A 20,093-nucleotide genomic window follows, 5' to 3' on the forward strand; every position below is an offset into this window, starting at 1 on the left:
GACTTTTATCAACTTGGACGTGCAGGAAAAGAAGTAAAGTGTGTGTGTGTGTGTGTACTTGCGCACACTCTTGAGCTCTGCCCTCTATTCTCTGGTGGTGTGGATAATCCTTGGAGGGCCCTTGGCCCTTCGGGCAGATAATCTCTTCAGGGTTATCTGTTAATTACCTCTGAATGTGTGAAATATTTGTAAAAAGGCTTTTGAAGTGCGCTGCGCAGGCTCTGCTGCCAGGGCTTCTGCACTGGCTTCCAGGCTGAGGTTTCACTCTCAGCTTGGTTCCCCTCAAGTGCAGAGGGTATTTTCTTCTAAACTGTTTGCTTTTCTAATGAAGTGAACTGTTTGTTTGACTCTGTGGCGGAAGGTATTTAACTAGGGACTAAAGTAAACCTTGGAGAGATTCAAATAAGCCGTGCATATCTGCTTTGTGAAGGGAAGGCAAATAGTTTGGCCTCCCTCACCTCCAGGAAGAGTCGTTAAGGAACTGTTTAAATAATAAACCGAGCAGGGTAAGCAGATATTGCCTCAGCCTGTGCTGGGGCTTTTGTGCTCGCCCAGCTGTCTGGCCTGGGAATTACTCTGCAGTGGCCACAAGGGGAGGAGAGAGCTGCTCACTTCCTGCAGTTAGTAATTATGATTTATTTACGTGTAGAGGGACTTCTCTTTCCTTCAGTGTTGATTGAAACAAGCCCTGCTTGCCCTCAGGATGGCAAGTGAATGGCAGGCAGGGCAATATTGTCAGCAATGGCCAAGGCCCTGCTTACCTTGTGAATGTTGTCCTGGGGTCTGGATTGTGTCCTGCTGGCCCAGCTGAGGGTTACAGAACAGTTAGTTCCCCGTTGAATTGTCTGAGGTATTGGCATGACAGGACAGGAGAAGGCATGTTTAAAGTAGAGCCCCTGTGGGGGTAAGGGCGCCAACCCCTGCTTGTCTAGCCTCTGAGTGAGGGAGCTATGTGAGCCGTAGTGGCATACCTCCATGGCAGCTTCCTAGTGGAACCTAGCTTTTGTTTGAGACGGGTGGTGGGGCAGACCAGTTGGAGAGTTGGGAGTGTTTGGGGAGGGAAGAATAATTGCATTTAGGTTTCAATTAGAGATATTTAGGAAACCTGAGATCCTCTTTCAGAAAGTAAGAGTTTCAAGATGGAGACAGTTTGGGCTCCTCTGAGCAAGGATAGGGTCTCCAAGGGCCTCTCTTTTTGTTGTTGTTTTTGTTTTGTTTTTGTTTTTGTTTGTTTTGTTTTTCGAGACAGGGTTTCTCTGTGCAACATCCCTAACTGTCCTGGTACTAGCTTTGTAGACCAGGCAGGCCTCGAACTCAAGAGATCTGCTTGCCTCTGCCTCCCGAGTGCTGGGCTTAAAGAAGTGCACCCTCACAACCTGGCCCTCTTTAAAAAACTAGTTTTACATTGATTCTTCATGGAGAACTAAAATCAGGATGGAAGAATAACATTTTGCCTTTCTCTTGTGTCCTACTTTTCATTGGCACAGAGATAAGGGACCACACACCTTGGCAGTCTTACTTAATTATGAACACTTCTTGTTCCTGCCCCAGCTCATATCAGTGCCTGGAAGACTCAGGGGCCACAACACACCTTTATCTATTATTTTTTGCACTGTGGCCACGTTGAAGAACCCTGCAGTTTTCACCATCGCTCATCTCTTTGTCATACATGGTCTGATGGCTGAAGCTAGCCTGTTGGAGCTGCCAGGGTGAGAGCGTTGGCTCTGATAACTTCACTCTGGACCCCAGCCAGCGGAGGCGGGTAGACCCCAGCCAGCGGAGGCGGGTAGACCCCAGCCAGCGGAGGCGGGTAGTAGTCAAGCAGCCTTGGTCTCCAGGCTAAGTTCTGTCCCTTCCTTCCCAGCACTCCTTGTCTTCTTGGAGCTCTGCTTTCTCACTTATGAAGTGTGGATAGGAACACTCACTTCCCTGAGTCCTGTGTAAACAAGAAAATGCCTGAGAACTGCTTTAGCACCACACATGGATGCTCAGTAAGTGATAGTTCTTTATCACCTGAGCCTGGACCTGGATGTAAATTTTTTTTCACGTGGTTGAGCTGAGGACATTGTGTGGCTGTTTTGAAGCTCAGGGACCAGAGTTATGCCTTGGGCTCGGAACTTACTGAGGGATAAAGATGTGAAGAACGTCTCAGGAGGAGGGCGGAGCAGAGGAGCCTTGCCTGAGCCACCAGACCAACTGTCAAGCTGCGGATATCCACATAAGGGTGTTTCCTACCTTGTGAACTGGGACCTTCTGTCAGAAAGGACTTGGAAAAAGCAGTAAATCCTTAAATGTACATACTTTGGGATTCATGGACTCCTTTCCTATATCACTTGGTGCCTTGAACTCTTATGGGGAAGTAAATAGGACAAGCTCATTTTGTCTTTACTTTTTACATGAAATAGATGTTTTATGACTGTAGTTGTTATCGTAATTTGTTTATTAGGAACTATGGCTTAAAACAGAGAGCATTTCCAGTTGCCATGGGTGCGATGAAGAACAGATGGATTCTTCTGGCAAGGGCACCCTAGTTAAGGGTCATGTGTCTTTGGGGTGCTAAAGCTAGATTTTGGAGAATGGAAAAGTGAGTAAAAAAAAGACATTACTAGGCACTCATACTGAAAAAAAAAAGATAAGTTTGGTGCCAAAATGATTAAAAGGTCACTCTGTGTGGTGGTAGATGCCATTAATCCTAGCATCTGGCAGGTGGACCTCTGTGTGAAGCCAGCCTGTTTTACATAGAGAGTTCCAGGCCATCAGGGGCAATACAGTGAGACCCTGTCCTGAACAAAAAAGAGGTGACTGGCACATCACCATTCACTGAGTCTGGATGTCTCTCAGTATGAAGCCTATGCTTTGCTTTAAATGAATTAAGGCTCTTAGCTTCTCCTAGCTTTAGCCTTTAATAACACAGATGGCTAAGAATTGTGGGACACATTCTTACTCTCGGGAAATGTGTGTCTACTATGCTTTTTGGCAAGGGGCAGCTCCCCAAGGAAGTAAGTGGAGGGGGTCCTTTTTGTGAGGTTCTGTGCCCACTCAGCAGGACCTCAGAGGAGTAGTCCTGGTTGAGGCTGTGGGCCCTGAAACTGCAGTTGTGCATTCAGGCTAAGCAGACAGATACAGACTCCAGAAGAAGCTTGAGTTCTTAGGAGCCATGGAAACAAAGGGGTGCCATTGAATTCAGATGGGGTTTGTCTAGGAACTAGGGGTCATTTGGGGGAGTGAGGAGAGGATGCAGCTAGAGAACCCAGGAGACATTGTGGACCTTGTTTAGATGAGGTGGGTAGCTGCTTGGCTTTGAGAGAGCTTCCCATCGAGGTTACCCACCCCGTCACAGTAGAGAATTGACAGGATATCTTGTGGCCTCAGAAAGCACAGACTCTGTATAACCACATACTTCCGTTCTCTGAGAGTAGGTCCAGGACTGCAGTGAGTAACTCCCGAGGAAGGAGTACCCCCATTGACCCCCAGATAAATAGTAAGGTTTGTTGGTACCCCCAGGTTTCACTGCTCCAATCCTAAGAGCAGAACGATGGTCCTTCGCATTCCTCCTGGATCTTCTGAGCATTTCAGCTTGTCTTGCTTTTAGGAACACTGAAAATGAGGACCAACTGTCCTCAATGGACACTGCTGGTTTGGGAGCCCAGGCAAGGTGCCTTTTGAAGACTTTACCATGGAGTTGGTGCACCAAGAGGTGGCAGATTGAAAATAATGTGGGATTTATTGAGCATTCCAGATGGAATTAAAGAACCAAGCTGGAATCTAAGAATCACCACACGAGCGTGAGATAGTGATGAACAGCAGCCAGGGCGGGGATGAGTGGAACTTTAGAGAGTGGGTCTCAGAATAGCTGGAGCCATCATGCAAACCCCTGTGGGCTTGGCGTCTGTCTATTCAGGTAACTTTAGAGTAGCTATTGGCTCGACATCTGGGGCTGGAGAAGTTGCTCTTAGGTAGGAAGAGTTTTAGAATCCCTTAGACGATAGGGTTTGCTGTGAGCTCCCATGGCTAACATCTTGGAGGATGTCTGCAGAACGTGTGACTGGAGGCTGATTTAGAATCGCAGGGGAAAGGAAATTAGGAAGTGTTTTCCTGCTTGCGTTCTCATGAGCCAAGCATGTGAAAGGGATTCCTTTCCCCTGAGCACTGGGGGATTCTTTCCTCTCACTCATTTCCTTCTTCATCCTTGTAAAGCAGCCTCGGCTGTGCTTTATTATTTTACAGTCATGGTGAGAGAAGCTCTTAAAATAAACTCATTGCTTAAAAGCTTTGTGTGTTCTTGCTAGACAATGAGGGTTCAGAGTTTAAGAGACAAGAAAGTGGGGCCTTTTAATGCTCCCAGTATGCAATAAACACGCTGGAATTTCAGTGGAATCCAAAGGCATACAATGCTAGCATGAAGAGCAGGCTGTAGGACCTTTGATGTTATTGACAGAAAGAGGGTGGGGGCAAAAGGGCCCCTGTCATTTCTGTCAGGAGCCTTTAAACTTTCGACCTCCAACCTTTTGTGTCAAAGAGCTCCTTGCAGATGGGTATTAGCAGCCCGATCAAGTATCCTGAATGCACTGGAGCATCGCCATTTTCTTGGTAGCAAGGGAGTCCTGCAAAGATTTTAGTGCTCCCTATGCCAGTATTACGACTGAGTGCCCACCACAGTCTGTCCTGCGGATGTGGTAGGGTTGGTAGTTACAGGGCCCACATGAAGTCATGCTCTACCCAGCATGCTAGAAGGTGGATTTCAGAGTCCTATGGTTTGGACCAGGCTGTGTAGATGTGAGCAGGACATCTGGTCCTGAAATGCTCTGAGTCTCTGTAGTTTGGAAATCTGCACAGAGTTCTAATGCGAAGGCAAGGCTGAGCCTGGGGGCTCCTTCTTCTTGCCTATTGCTGGAGGCCTCTTAGGTAGATGGACGTTTTCCTGTGCTGCCCAGGAGGGAGATCTGCCCAAGCCGCTGTTGACGTTGGGTGTCCTCTTTTCTTTGTTGTCTTCCTTTTCACTTTGTCAGTTGTTGTATAATAAACATCTGTGCGTTCCTGCTGGCTACTTAGAGATGAGTCCTTTAGCTCTCACCGCCCAGGTGGCCAAGGTGGGAAAGCAGACAGTTCTGATCTAGTACTGTGTGTAGGAGGTAGGACTTGTGAGCACTACACCTGGCAAAATAGAGGGGCACAGCACATGCCATACGGTGAAGGGAGATGCTACACTGTGCACACGAAGGCCTATATCAAGAAGGCAGCAAGGATATGGTACAGCCCCAATTCGAGGTCCAGTGTAGCAGTAGAATCAGTTCCCTTGAATTACAAAGAAAGGAGGTAGGAGCACACAATCCATGAACCCACCAGTAGGTTGGCATAGGCAGTGGCATTTTCGTTGTGTCATAAATAGTTGCTAGGACGCGGGTGAGAACGTGTGTATTCTCGTTTCATTTCTGTTCTAGTTTTCCCCCACACCCTATCAACAGGGACTCTGGCCCTTCTATACTGTGCCATTCCTCTGCTAGTCTCCATGACCCGCTCATACCTCCAAAACCAACACCGCCTCAGTGCCTCTGACATACCATTTGCTGAGTTCTGATGCATGCTCTAAATGCCGTCTGCCCACCTTGGACCAGCTCTGTGTGCCGACTCTGAGGAAGTACTTTCCTACTGTCCTGACGAAGTGTGGAAGATCACACTCAGTGGTACTTATTAACCCCAGCCTAGGCTTCAACTCCAGCTCCATAAGCACTCTGTTTTCCTGATGAAGCACCAAAGATTGCATCTCAGTGATGCTGATCTCTTGCTATTAGTAATTGATTCTTGATCCCCAGCTGATCAGCATACACAGATTCTTAATCTAAAATATTAAAATTAAATTATAGATAAATTAAAATATATAAATGGGTTCTGTCCTAAGTCTTGACACTTGGTTTTCCTCACGAGTCAAGTTGCCACAATCAAAATTTTTAAGTTTCCCCAGCAACAAAGTACTAAGCCTTAAGCTCTCAATGGCTTTTCTAGCCCAGAATTTTAAAATCTTTCACAGTCCTCCAACAAAATAATATAAAGTCATTAAAAGCCACATGGTCAGTCAGATGTGCCACAGTAACACTCCACTCTTGGTACCAATTCCTTTTCTACCTGTCTTCTATAGCCATACCAAATGCCGTGACCAGAAGCAACCTTTGGAAGAAAAGGGTTTATTTTGGCTTAATTTGCAGGTTCCAGCCTATCATTAACAGAAGAAGGAATGGTACCTCAACGCAGTAACATGTGAAGCAGAAACTATGAAGTAATCCTGCTTGCTTATTTAACTCAGGACCAGCTGCCTGGGAGGTGTCCTTCCTTCTACATCAGTTAACAACCAAGGCCATTCCCTGTAGACGTGCTAAGAGACCAGCTTGCTGTGGGAACTCCGTCAGCTGAGATTCTCTTCCCATGTGGCTCTAGGCTGTGTCAAGTTGACAATGAAAACTAAGTAGGGCAGTGTGTTAGCCTTTTGACTTTATGACCAAATACATGACAGAAACCGTTTAAAAGAGGAAGACTCAATTTTAGCTCCTGGTTCTAGAGGGTTCACTTCATGGTCTTTTGATCTCACTTGGTTAGGAAGAATATCATGGCAGTAGGAGCTTGTGGCAGAAGGAAGCTCTTCACTTCATAGCCAGTCAGAAAGTAGAGAGCAAGACAGAAGTCTTTAGGGGAAAGCAGGTTTCCAATTCTGTCCTTTAGTGACTGCCTTCCTTTAGCGAAGCACTGTCTCCAGAAGTTTCCAGAACATGTCCAAATAGCACAATGAACATACAGAACATGAAACTGTGGGGAGCATTGCATACTCATATTTCTGTAACAGGAGAGTTTCGTTATCAGCTGGTGGGACAGCGTATATACTCTGAACACAGGTGGCTGCCGGAGGAGCTCCCACTCCCAGGTAGGGATCCTGGGCTTAGCTAAGCTGGCAAGGCTAGAACGGCTCAGTGCTTAGACTGAACTGAGATGGGGAGGCTATTTTATGCACCACATATTTGACAAGGGAGGTTCATGGTCCACTCTGGGCTTTAGGTAAGTCTGGGGAGAATACTTAGTTCTCCCCATTTACGGAGGACACATTGCCTGACTCCCTATGGAAGGCTGTGGCAAGGTATAGTTTATAAACTCGGTGCCGTGATTGATAAGCAATAGCTAATAATAAAATCAAACAAGCATAGTGCTGTATTTTAAAAGGTTATGTGAATGAAATCTCTGTCAAAATAAGTGCTGATTTCCTATGTAGCTAAACAGTGACTAACATGGGATCCTGTATAGTTTAGATAAGAAATGATTGGGAAAAAAACCCCTAAACTCTGACAGTGTTAAGTCAGTTGTCTAAGAGAATTGGCTTTGAAGTCACAACAATACAGATTTACTTCCCCCCCCCCCATATGTCACTGACAAATAAATATCTTAGCTGATTTTTCCATATCTTTGAATAGAACTTGCTTCTCAGGGTCAGAGCATATGAAGGTTTTTAGTGCTTCAGACACATAAACATATCCGTGCATTCCATTTATTTTCACTATCATTTTGATCATTGTTGTTACTGAGGCAAACATTGGAAGAACTTTAGCTCTTCATTGGCAGGAATGGTAAATGGGATAATGGTGGAAATTAAGCAGAGGGGAGAATAACCCATTCTTTAAAAACTTGTCTAATTTTGAACAAAAAGAATGCATGTGTCATTCATTTCTTTTTTAATCCTCTCTCATTCTCCACCCCCAGCATTGGGAACTAATTTAGGTATTTCTGCATGCTAAGCATGTTCTCTACCACTGAGAAATGTGGTTGCCAGCCAGCACGCTCAAGATGTTGGTGGTTTTCCATTGACTTCAGTGATGCATGGCTCTCTGGCTAGTAAACATTATTCTTTTTGCTAGATCTGTGGAGGCCAGTGTCAACACTCAGAGCTTTGTGCCGGACCTCTCCGGGAAGACATGGGTGTGTGTTATCTGATTGCTTCTCGGGGTTCGTGCTTCAGAGACAGGGCTGAGAGAGAGGTTGAGGACTTGTAACTGGGCCTGCCTTTCTGTCCACCAGTTGTGATTCTGTCTCATGTGTTCTCACTCAGAAGGAAAGACTGTCTCATTTGCTTCCCAGGCCTTATTTATGGGACTTTGGGTAGATCTGAACAGATGCTGGAATTTCCTTTCTTCTTGATACTGGGAACTACAGACAGATAAGACATGGGAACAATAAAAAAAGCCTTCGAAATGCTGCTTTCGAAGTGCCTCAGAGGATCCATGCATGTAGATTTTAAATTTGCAGTGCTAAAATGTGCTTTTGAAGTCTTTTCCTTTTGCTTCTTTTGAATAGAACACAACTCCCAGACATCACCCTTTGCTATCTTTGGTTTCCTAACTAACTTAGGTGTCTTCTGAACACATTAACTCTATGGCCTCTGCATGTGGGACTAAGGTTTCTGGCTACTTGTCATGAATACATCCCAGCCTCTTCTTTCTCTGCTTAAGAGTCAAGAATCCAAACACATGGTTTTGAACCTATGGGTTTGACATCTGAATTGTGCTATAAAAAGTATTGGCCTTTTTAATGCTTTCTGAAAGTATTGATGAAAGAATTTGTCATTAATAACTAATTTATCCTTTAGCTTCCAAGCTTATTTATTAAAACCTATTTTTAGCTTATTTCAAAGTAATAGATTTGTATGTTTTTATGTTATGTCCTTGGGTGAGTTTGAAGATTAGGTACAATAACTCTGTACTTTCTCATGCTTCTCTTTGTTGCCTCTCTGGTTATTTTTTTTCCTCCCTTGTCTTGGCATGGAAGACTAAAAATCAGCAGTATGAAGATTATACCTGGATGAGGGAGCGTAGACTAGGTACATTCCAAAGAGTCCAAGTGACCTGTAGGGAGGTATGGTTTATTTTATGCCTTTGGGCATCCAGTAGATGAGATCTAGAGATGAGAAGCCTGCAAATCTGCTGACAAGAGAAGGTAGAAGTTTCCAGAAACGAGCAGAAACAACCGTTTCTTCCCTACCCAGAACACAGTTGAGGTAATAAAGTCTGATGATTTTTTTTGTTAATTCACAAGGAAGTCATGATTTATCACTTTGCTGTGGAAAACTACATGTATGTCTGTTAAAGGCCATAGCATGAATTGGAACGCTACAAAGAAGGTGAATTATAATGTGACAAGAATGTCATGGCAGGTAGCAGTTAGATCTGAAGTATCAATTAAATTAACTTCAAATTGCCTTCGTGCTTGCACAGAAGAACTAGCGAAGACTTGGCATTTGAGTAGATGGGAACTATCCATGGGCATTAATAAACAGAACTTCAGGTGCTTGCTAGAAGTAAAAAGGTTTTGGGTTTTAGAAACAGCAGGTGTTTTGTTTATTTTGGTTTTGTTAGTCAGGTTTCAGTGTGAACCTGTACATATTCTGCGTAGTTTATAACTTGAATTTTTCAATTAAGTGATTATTATAGCTTGATAGATTTAGAGTTGATTTTGTTCATTGCATTTATCTTAAGAGTTAATTTGCTCCTTGTAGATTTTGCTAAAACCAGAGGTGTCTTACCGAACAGCTTCACTCTCCAGATATCCCTGAACGGTGCACACTGACATTTGATGTGTTTCACGTATGCAGTTGTAGTGTCTCTCAAGCATGCGCCATACGTATGTAAAAATCAATGCATACTTTCTGAACTGTAAAAAGTTTTGAAAACTACCTCATGATCTATTAACAGGTATGTCAAATCTTGACTGTAAATTTGGGTCTTGTGGACCCTTTGTTCTATCTCATAAGACTAGAAGGTTCTACCATTGTTGAGTGAATGTGGCTAACAGGTAACAGGTAGTCAAACAAGCAAGGCAATATTTCAGTAAAGCTTTACTGTAGAAGCTGAGTTGCCTGGTAGTTCCAGATCCTTTCTGTAGTATGTGCTTCTGCCATGCTATGAAGTGACAAACAGTTTCTTTGAGTATATCTACACAATTTATAGTATGTGGAGTCACAATTTCTTAAAAATTTTCATGACATGATTATAAATAACACTGTCACGTAACGCTGCATCTACAGTTGCTGGGTGCAGGCCATCAGTCCTTCCGCATTACCTTGGGCCATATAAACATGATGAATATTCCTTAAACTCTTTACAGCATACATTTAAGAAGAGCAGGTTCATGGTGGTCCATGGAGTGCTCTGTGGGTTGATGCTACAGGTGCACACAGCAGGCCTATTCTGTCCTTATGCAGCAGTACTTAGATTCCTCTCAGCAGAACATGGAGAAACAAAGATTCTTACCCAAGGCTTAAGGCTTATGATAAAGTATCCGGAATGTCTCCTGAGGGGCCAGATCAGTTCATCCTGAGTGCCATGCTGTCCAAAGGCAGGAGTAGAGAGAGCCTGCGCTAGTGAGTCAGTCTGGATCTTGAAGTCAGCTGTTAACAGTGTCTGCCTCAGGCCACAGGACCCTGGAAGAGGTGGTGACTGAAAATGCCTCAAGTTCAAAAGAGGCTGTGATAAGGTCTGAGGCGCCATTACTTTGGTGGAATTTCTTGCCTTTGCTTTTGTTTTGCCTTCCTGGTTTCTTCCCTCCTCCCCAACTTGAGACCTCATTTTACATGAGGTGGGGATTTGTATTGGGTTTAGCACAGTGGATTTTAGCACAGACGACCACACATCTTTGAATGGTCTTTCTACTGATGGCAGGTAGCAGGTACAGGGTCCACTAACCTCAGGTACAGCATTTCTAGATCTGGTCTTGAAACAGTCCCAAGCCAGACCACTTTGGCATCTAAATCAACCAGGAGGACTTCTGCCCCAGCCCATTTCCTTCTGCTGCTGTCTCATCTACGACCTCCTGGACCATCAGGCCACTGACATCCTTTGGTGAATTACTCCTTCAGGGCACTGACTTGAGTTGACTTTGATCCCTCTTTTTGTAGTCTACAATTTTTGTATGTAAATTTCGAACCTTAAAAGACAGTTCCCAGGGGTGGCATCCAAGAGATCTGATAGCCTGAGGATACTAAAACATCTCCTGGGAGAGGCCTGCAACTGAAAATCAGTCTCCAGGTACCCTTGGTTATTCCCTGGTTGTAGGTTTTGTGACCAACCCATGTGCTTGTGAAGAGACCTCAAACTCAATGCCTCTCATTTCTAATGAACCCCTGGATACTTTGCATGATGACAAGCAGTGTGAAACTGAATGCTGACAACTCTTCTCAGCTCAATACTTTTACTACACACGTCTATTTAAAGGTATATAAGCCAATTACTTATTCACTGCACTGAGGGCCCTGGTAGGACACACCTTTCAAATCTCTGTTTCATATCAGAGGCCTCTGGTACCACAGTCAAACCTTGTGCAGATCGGTAATGAATCATTTTTGCAGCCGTGCTTTTTTTATAGTCCACTGCTTCCCATGGCTCTGCAGACCCACCCCTACCTGCTGGAATTTTAATTCTCCCAGTAAAATTGATTCTCCCAGTTCTGCACATTATTCTCCCTGTCTTCCATTTAGCGCGTTAGTTTGCTGACAGTAGAGTACACAGCACTTAGCAGCTGGTTTGTGGACCCATCAGTCAGGAAATTGTATGATAAATAGGAGGTAGCCAGGTTTAGTGGCACTTCCTTCTGCTTCAGCAGTTTTCGCCTGACTTTGGAGAAGTCATCACGGAGTGTTTTGTCACATCCGAGGGCAAAAGATGGCCACGGCGCTGTAACGTATTGCGCACATTGAGTTATGATGCGCCCCGGCTGCGCTGCTCATGTGTGAAAAATAAACCTCGAGGTGGCTGATTGGGAAGGCTGCTGGCAACAGGGACCTTTTCTTGTCTTGTGGGTTTTCTTGGGCAGTGTTTTGGGTCTGTGATGGAGTGTGCTGCTGTTGCATAGAAACAACAAACCAAGATGCAAGGTGAGGCCGGCATTTGTGGACTCAGGGATGGCTTTTGAGGGATGCTGGGCTCACCTCGGTCACTTCCCCATGCTAGAGGAGTGCCCCTTCTGTATTCTGTTCCTTATCATTGCAGACTATGTCAAGCTTGCTTTGACTCAAAAGAGGGCTTGTCTTTACCAGTCCCCAAAAAGTGACTTAAGAGGAGTGATTCCCATGAATAACCAATAACAGCTACTATTGTTCACATGGTTCTCAATGACCCAGAAAATCCTGTTTAAACTTAATCAATAGGGAAGCGTATGAATTGCAAACCAGTAAACTACAGCTGGTTGTCTTTTGGCCACATAACACCACATCTGTTAATTTTCTGTCCTTTATTTAGACCCATTTCTGGAATTCATACTTAAGTTTCCTTGAGCGTAACACTTTTTGTAAGCAGCTACAAGATGTACTTAGAATTAACTTTCAAAATGAGAAAACTGTAGACTTAGCGTGTGCGGACTTCACTAAACGCCACAGTAATTGTATCTGATGTTTTCTCCCCATGACTAAAACTGCAATGAAACTTTTCTTGAAAATGACAAGATAGAAAAATGCCTTAAAGGCCGGCAGTTGTGTTGTACGTTGTCACAGGAAAGAGACAGTGACACTCAGTAGGCACTCCTGATTTTTATTGGATTCACTGTTTGGTTCCTTTCCTATGAACATAGTCTCTGCAACTTCATTAGACAGACGCATATAAAAGGTAATGACTTATTTCTTGGAGATGGGAGGTAGTCATTAAATATGGGTACATTTATACACTTCATGCCTAAAACATCGTATTGAATTCAGTCACAATTTGTAGTTACACCCACAGGGAAAGAACAAGATGCACTTACCATCCCTTTACCTGGTGGATTAATGTTAACAGTATGGTCAGGAACCAGCACATAAGAGACTGAAACTCTCACATTCCAAGTCCGACAGTTGTCATAGTGTGCCACCCGAGACAGGCGTGTGTGAGAAGCCCTTCGGACATGAGCCGTGCTTTAAGACTGCGCAATTCCCGCACAGTTCTATTAAATGTGTTTCTTTCATTTCTGAACATGATGGCACGCATGGGGTGGGGTGGGGTGGGGTGCTGCAGAGCCCAGCCTGTTTTGGTGCGGAAAGAAACGGGAGACGGCCCATATGTGATGATCACCTGTCTTTATCCTAGATTTGACTGTGATTAGTGTGGGTTTGTTTCAAACATCAAAGTTTCAGGCACACTCAGTGAGAATCTGGCCGACTTTCCAACTAGTCTCAAAGACGGTTTCCCTTTAGTTTCATATTGTCTTAAGGAGACTGCATAAGATGACTTTCACCAAAACTCGTTAGATAAATTAAGACGTTTTGGTTTTTCTGTGCGGTGGCTTTTCATCTCAGGATTGCGGAGTTAAGTGTATCAGTGAATTTGCCACTTGATTGAATAAGCTTCTACCTTACACTCAAACTGAGCAAGCTGAATGATGCTTGTGGTACGGGAGAACTGGCTTACATCCTTTGATAACTGTTAAAATGCAGTCAGTGTTTGTCATGTGTACTTATGTGCTGTGTGCGGCATGGCAAGTGATCACATAAACCCACCTGATGAACTTCATGATGCCACCGTGACACTGACTTGAGAATTCCAAATTCACTCCTTCTCTGGCTCTGTGCTGTTCACCCCTCCTTGCTTCATAGGATAGCAGATATTCACGGAATAAGTGGCATTGCTGTTCGTAGACCTCTTGTGCTAGTTCCTAGGTTTTGAACATTGCCGGATACTAGTGAAGATGGGGCCCCTCCTTGGTGGACCACGTGTATTAAGTCAGTGCATGCTTACAGTTTTTCCCTCTTATATCTTTAAAGGAAGGCTGCAAGGGGAACCCCCCCCCAAAAGGAGGGGCACAGCTTACATTCTAAAAGATATATTGAGGGTAAAATGGGAACTGGGTTGATCGGGAGGGAATGAAATGAGATTCATCTGGATTCAGCAACAGTGTAATAGTCACCATGTCCACTTAACTTTTATGACTTGGCGTTCTTAGTTGGGAAACATTGTTGCTGACTCAGGAGGTGCAGTTCACACACTTGCCTGCTGTGCTTGGTATAGTTTCCCAGACCTTATTGTCTGGTTCTGTACCTTCCAGTGATTGGTCTGGATGCCCCAAACCTGCTGACTGACCATGCTTGACTTGCCTTTAAACTTGCTAATTATAATCTTCAGAATCCATGAAGAAACCGGGTACCGTCCTAAGATGTGTTTGCTATGCGTGTCAGCCCCCAGGAGTGCTCAGCTGTGTGTGCTTCTGCTGTGGCGGGTGACTGTCAGTGCTCAAGGGCCACGTTCAGGGATCACGTTCTGGCGTATTTGCTGTAATGTCACTTAGCACTAGTGCTAAAGGGACAAGTTTTGGTCTCCTTTATTTTATTCCTTGGAACTTGAACAAAACATTAGTACAACTCATTCAAGTCCTCTTCAATTTGTATATGAGATCACTATATTTTAAATAAAACTTTATTTTCAGACTTGCAGAGACAACAGGTACAAGTAAATTTGGGTAAGGAGGTTATGTAAAAGTAGAACAAACACAGGACCTAGCAGCTGATGGATAGGATGTGGGGAAGAATAGGATCTCACCCTCCATCTCCTTCTATGATGAAGCACGGTGGATCTGATCATCACTCCCAGCCAGCCTCTTTTAGAAAAGACGAAGTTTGACTACCCTGGTGTTAGAGCAAAGAAAGGGAAACATGCATTTAATTTTTTTAGAACCATGTATATGTATGTGACTGTAGATAGATAGATAGATAGATAGATACATACATACATACATACATACATACCAGAAGAAGCCATGGGAAAGACACCTTTAAAAATACCAAGGGCATGACATTAATGCATTAATATGTTGCAATGCGTTCATTTAAAATTTCACTTGACAGTATAATTTACTTCCTGGTTTTATGTCTCCCGCTTGCCTTCCCTATGGGCAGCCTTCCTTCCAGGGTAGGAAGCCATACTGTTCTTCCCATTATTGCTTTTCTGGTAAGGTATTAGATACATTCATAGGCTCTACTTCCTCCAGAGGAGGCATATATTATTTGCCTGGTCATATTTCTACAGTATATCAGTGAACCTCTTCATTAGCTTCCAGTAATTATCAGAGAAATTCACTGTTAAAGTTATATTTTTTATTATGTGTATGTGTGTGTCTTTATGGGGCTATGTACACATGACTGTAGGAGCCCATGGAAGCCATGCAAAGGTGTTGTAACTTGGAAATGGAGTTACAAGTGCTTTTCAGCCACTGGACCTGGGTGCTAGGAATCAAACTCAGTTCCCTCTGCAAGAGCAGCAAGTCTTCTTGATCATTGGAGTCGTCCCTTTGGTCTCAACTCTTGATATTTTTAAAAGACATTCCAGGCAGTGACATTGTCCTGAGTTGAAATGATATCCTAAAGTAATCATTTTATGTAAGGTGTGCTTTCTTTCCTTTTCAGACCCTCCTCATCTTTTCCCTGCCTTCCATCCTCCTGTACCAATTGATGCCAGACATCATGAGGGCCGTTACCATTATGATCCATCTCCTATTCCTCCATTACATGTGTAAGTATTAAAACGTTACCCATTAATAAAATGGATCTAAATACTGGCTTTTATGGCTTTAGGACTCTTAATGCATGTCTTCTGGGTTTTGAAGGTGCAGTGGCAGTGTAAGATTTTACTCTTAAAGCCTGACAAAGCTCTGCCTGTTCCTAGAGTCACTGAATCAGACCCTGTGCTTTCTGAGGATGTCTGTCACATGCTTTAGCTGGCCACTGTTTTCTGAATATTTCGATGATGAGAGACAAACAGCTGTGAGTTATAAACTTAAAAAGGGTTAAAGTTAAACCTTACACAAGTGGAAGTTTACCAGTTACAATATGTTTGGTTGTGATTTAGGTTTGAAGTTCTATGTGCTAAAATTTTTGTTATGTGAAGATTCTGACCAAAGGATCACAGTGAATCAAAACGAAATGGTTTTTGGAGGATTTTCAGAGTCCCCATGGCCCTCATGCCAACAGTCATGTGATTGATGAGAGTGTCACGCAAACAAAATGGCAAATGTGATTGAGCACATGGTTCATGTAAGATAAAAGAAAAGAATGGGGTGATAATGAAAGGAAAAAAAATCTCATGGAAATATAGTCAGTCTAACTTGGCTTTGAGGGGAAAGAAAAAGACTCGTGGATTTACAAACTAACACGACATTGTTCTGCAGTACCGTCCAGAAAACTGTTATATACTATAATGATTGGACACACTCTCCGGGAGGGGCTCTTCCCCGCTAATGGCCTTGGTACACATGTAGTCATATGTAATAATCACCTTCTGTTCTGAGATAGTGGAGTTAGAAAAGCACGAATAATACTTTGAAGAATAACACTGGTTATATAGATGCTAGATTGCCCCTCTCTGACTATTAGTTACAGCTGTGTAATTATATGGTATACAGAAGAAAAATGAAGTTGTTTTAAAACAAGTCCTCCTCTGTGAACAGAATTAATTGATATTAACAGTCCTAACTGCATGCCCAAGTACACATATAATATTTTACCAACCGCTTTTTGGATCCATCTCCCATTACTGAATTGTAATTTCAGTTCGGATTTGCCTGGAGGTGAGTAATAAATCTGCATGGAGACTTATGTGAGTATTGCAGAAGTGGGTATTTACAGAGGGAGAAGGCAGGAACTTGTGACTTATTCTTTTTGTGACTTTTACTGGAATGCTAGCAAGTATTTACAGGGTTCTGAAGCCTGCTAAAAATATGCTCACATAAAACCAAAGGACCAGTTCCCTCCTACACAAAGGGAAGTGGATTTGTAATTGTGAGTTTGCAAGGTGACACGTAGCTCTCCTGGTCTTACCGAACCTTTATGCTATGGATGGGACCACATGGATCTCAGAAGGGGCTCTGTTTTTGTGTCTAGATCACACAATACCTTAGAAACAAAGACACCTCCCACATCTGAGTCTTTCTGATGTAGTAATTTAATAAGATTTTCTGTGGAATCTGGGAGTTCTTCACTCATTCAAAAACCATGTTCTAGAGAAATGTTTTTAACTGACCTCAAATAATATACCGAACTCTTTCCTCTAGGTTTATTGTAGTTCATCCCAGAAGTAAATTCAAATAGAAAGTTATCAATTACAAGTCCACCTATTGATTCTCTGACAAAGTTATAGTAACAACAAAGCTTTCTATAGCCCCTGTTATGTATTCTAGGCCATGCTTGGGTTCTTAACAAAGGCAATGGCGCAGATAAAGTTGTTATGTCTGGAGGAGCTGTGTGTGAGTTGACCTTGGGCTTTTTCTTCAGCTCTGACTCTGGGCTGGGCTTTCTAAGATTCCTCGTACTTTCTACTTTGTCAACCAAGTTTTAAGATACCTAAGCAGTAATTGACTAAATTGTTCTTGAGCAGCAGCCTATATGTATAATTATCAAAGAGTTGTGTTGTAAGGCTGGTTGACAGTTCTGAGGGTTCCGAGAGAATGTTGTGGCTGTGGGTGTGGAGCAGGGACCTCATGTCTGTAGTACTTTTGGGATTGTTCCACTTCTGCTTGTCTTAGCCAATCCCTGGGTAGATAATGTGCTGAAAACGAGGGCTCTAGGAGTTAGAGCAAGTCACATCTCCATGCCTTTGTAACATGACATTCTTTGCATTGTCTTCAACATTGTGAGCTGCGGCTCAACATTCATAGTATCCAGGAGGCTGTGTCTATAGCATCCCGTGTGTACCTAAATATTGTTGTGGTTTTCTTTTTGCTTGGTTAGGAATTGTCACTGCTTTTTGCTAGTTTGCGGAAAGGTCTCAGCATATGGGCAGAAAGACATGGAAATGGATTCAGTGAACAGCCAGGCAGGCCGCTTCAGGCTTTGAGATGGTGGCTGAGCTTTGGTTACTCCCTTGTGCCGTAGACTCTAGCAAAATTCACCATGGTGTGGTGGTCCTTTCACAAATTGGAATGAAGCTATCTGCATTGCAGGAAGGGCTCACTCAGTAAAAGAGCAGTCATGTATATACTTTGCAAAGTTTGGCTCTCTAAATGCGTGCTTCAGGTTAGTGAACCCAGGCACCAGGTTTCTTCTGGTCTTTCTCCATGATGACCCCAGCAGCCTGTAGTCATGACTGGCGACAAGGGCATTATGTGACTGTTAAAGCTGAGAGTGCTGACGGCAATTGTGGCTATAGACCCAGATCTTTAAAGTAGTGACTATAAAATAAAAAAGTGTCTTTTCCCGAATTTGAATGCCAAAATGCTTGCCTTTAATTGGCTTCTAGAAAATGGAATCAAGTGAGCTTTTAGAATGAACATTTTTAATTACAAGAAAATAAAACTTGGAGATATTCTCATTATTTTGTAAACACAATTGTTCTTCTGGTGCCAACTTTAGAAACTAAATTACAAGTCTCTGAAAAACAAGGGCCTGTGTTGATGGAAACACTGACAGACCAGTGTTCCGAAGGATGTCAGGCACTGCGGTAATTATGCTATCATATTCCATCATTAAAGATTCTATTGAAAAGATTTATAAATTGCCCCTCTTTTTAGATAAACCACCCTATATTAAGGCATCAATGATATGGTGCAGAATTAAATTAAAACCTCATAAAATGAAATATGTTCTGTATTAGCTGTTTGACACTTAATTTGCCTCTGAATGAGTAGAGGAAATCACAAATTAACCTGCTTTTGTTTTTCCAACCATGGCTTATTAGGTGTAAGAACAACTGCAATTACAGCCTAATAATAACCAAGGAGCCTTATAAATATGTACGGAGATATGTCAGCTTGTGTTTAAAAGCTGAGCTGTGATCTGAAATGCCTTTAGCTCACCTCCTTTCTTCCACATGGTTATCCACACGTTATGGATGAGCAGGGTAGCTCAAGTATAGAAATTTAAATGGACTGAAATACAATGCTAGAAATAATATAGGATTTATTGGTATTTCTTCTAGCTCAAAAATCATAAATTTAAATTAAAAAGGTATAGTAGGTGAGTCATGACATCGATGTCATCTCTGTCTGTGGGTTGTCACAATAAATTGTTTTACGAAACGAACAGTTGCTGCATCATGCTTGTGCCATTCAAATAGGTTCTTAAGTACTGAATATGAGAACTCTTTCCTCATCTTCTGAGGTGTTCTGAATAAATTCACCAGGCTGTGTGCCCAACTGACGTTGGAATGTCTCTTCCTCTCTCAGATTGTTATGAACACAGAGGTTATGTACAGGGAAACACAGTGTTTCAGGGAAAACACTAAAGTCTGCATAGCCTATTACTGAGCTGGTCTGGAGCATCAGTGGTAAACCTGAGCCAGACTCACAGTGCAGCAGTGCATGTGGGATTCTGTTCAGTCTTCTCTCCCTTTCCTGGCTTCAGCTGTTTACATTGCCCTGTATCAGAGGAAAGCCTGCGATCACACACTGGATTCTGTGGGCCTTGAAGCTCCCTAGCCTACAACTTACTACCAGTCTTAAAAGCTTCTTTGAAAATGTAGACAGTTGGTTGATTCTATCTTGCTCCTCGGGAATACACTCGCATTTTCCAGTGACTGTTTTCTCCAGCAGTGAAGAATGTGCTCTTGCATTTTGAGCGTGTGTGCGTTTTAAGCGTTGGAACTTACTTGATCTCGCTTCTTTTTAAAAGTAGACATGATGTATTTTTAGCAACTCAAATTATAAAGTGTTTTGAATTACAGTATGATTTCATTCACATTCATTTAGGGCTCCCAGGATGTTTGGGGGTCTGTTCTGTATGTAAAAACTCTTTTGATCTAAGTTTTTCTCTTTCACGAACCAGTATGAATTAGATTTTGGGCTCTCCTTTACTTTATACTGAGATTCGCAATTCATTTTTTAAAGCTGAGTCCTTAGTTACTAATCCACTGCAATAATTCAAGCCCCACTGATCTGTTCTTCTTGCCAGTGGAACTGAGCGCTCTTCTTGTCTCATGCTGTGGATGAGAATGGCACCTCACTAGGCTGCATCTTCAGCCAGCACAGGACAGTGGTGTGTGTCGCCTTCCACGCTGCTAATGCCTTTTAGAGAAGCTGCTTTCTCTTTGCTGTCCAGTAAGAAGTGAGCACTCTCCTGGTGCCTTTCCTTGAGTCAATGTGGCTTACATGGAGGCTGCCCAGCTCCCTGCGAT

General features: G+C 43.1%; 1 protein-coding gene across 1 annotated transcript in view; it reads left to right on the forward strand.

The window, feature by feature from the left end:
* Gli3 (GLI family zinc finger 3) overlaps window positions 1-20,093 on the forward strand; it is a 267,115-nt gene that overhangs the window by 132,558 nt on the left and 114,464 nt on the right. The window contains exon 4 of the mRNA XM_087896438.1: window positions 15,395-15,500. Within this exon, the coding sequence (XP_087752564.1) occupies window positions 15,395-15,500 (106 nt within the window). The remainder of the gene's footprint in view (window positions 1-15,394; window positions 15,501-20,093) is intronic.

Source organism: Myodes glareolus, chromosome 14, assembly GCF_982192425.1.
Source record: "Myodes glareolus chromosome 14, mMyoGla1.1, whole genome shotgun sequence".
In the NCBI taxonomy this organism is placed as follows: Eukaryota; Metazoa; Chordata; class Mammalia; order Rodentia; family Cricetidae; genus Myodes; species Myodes glareolus.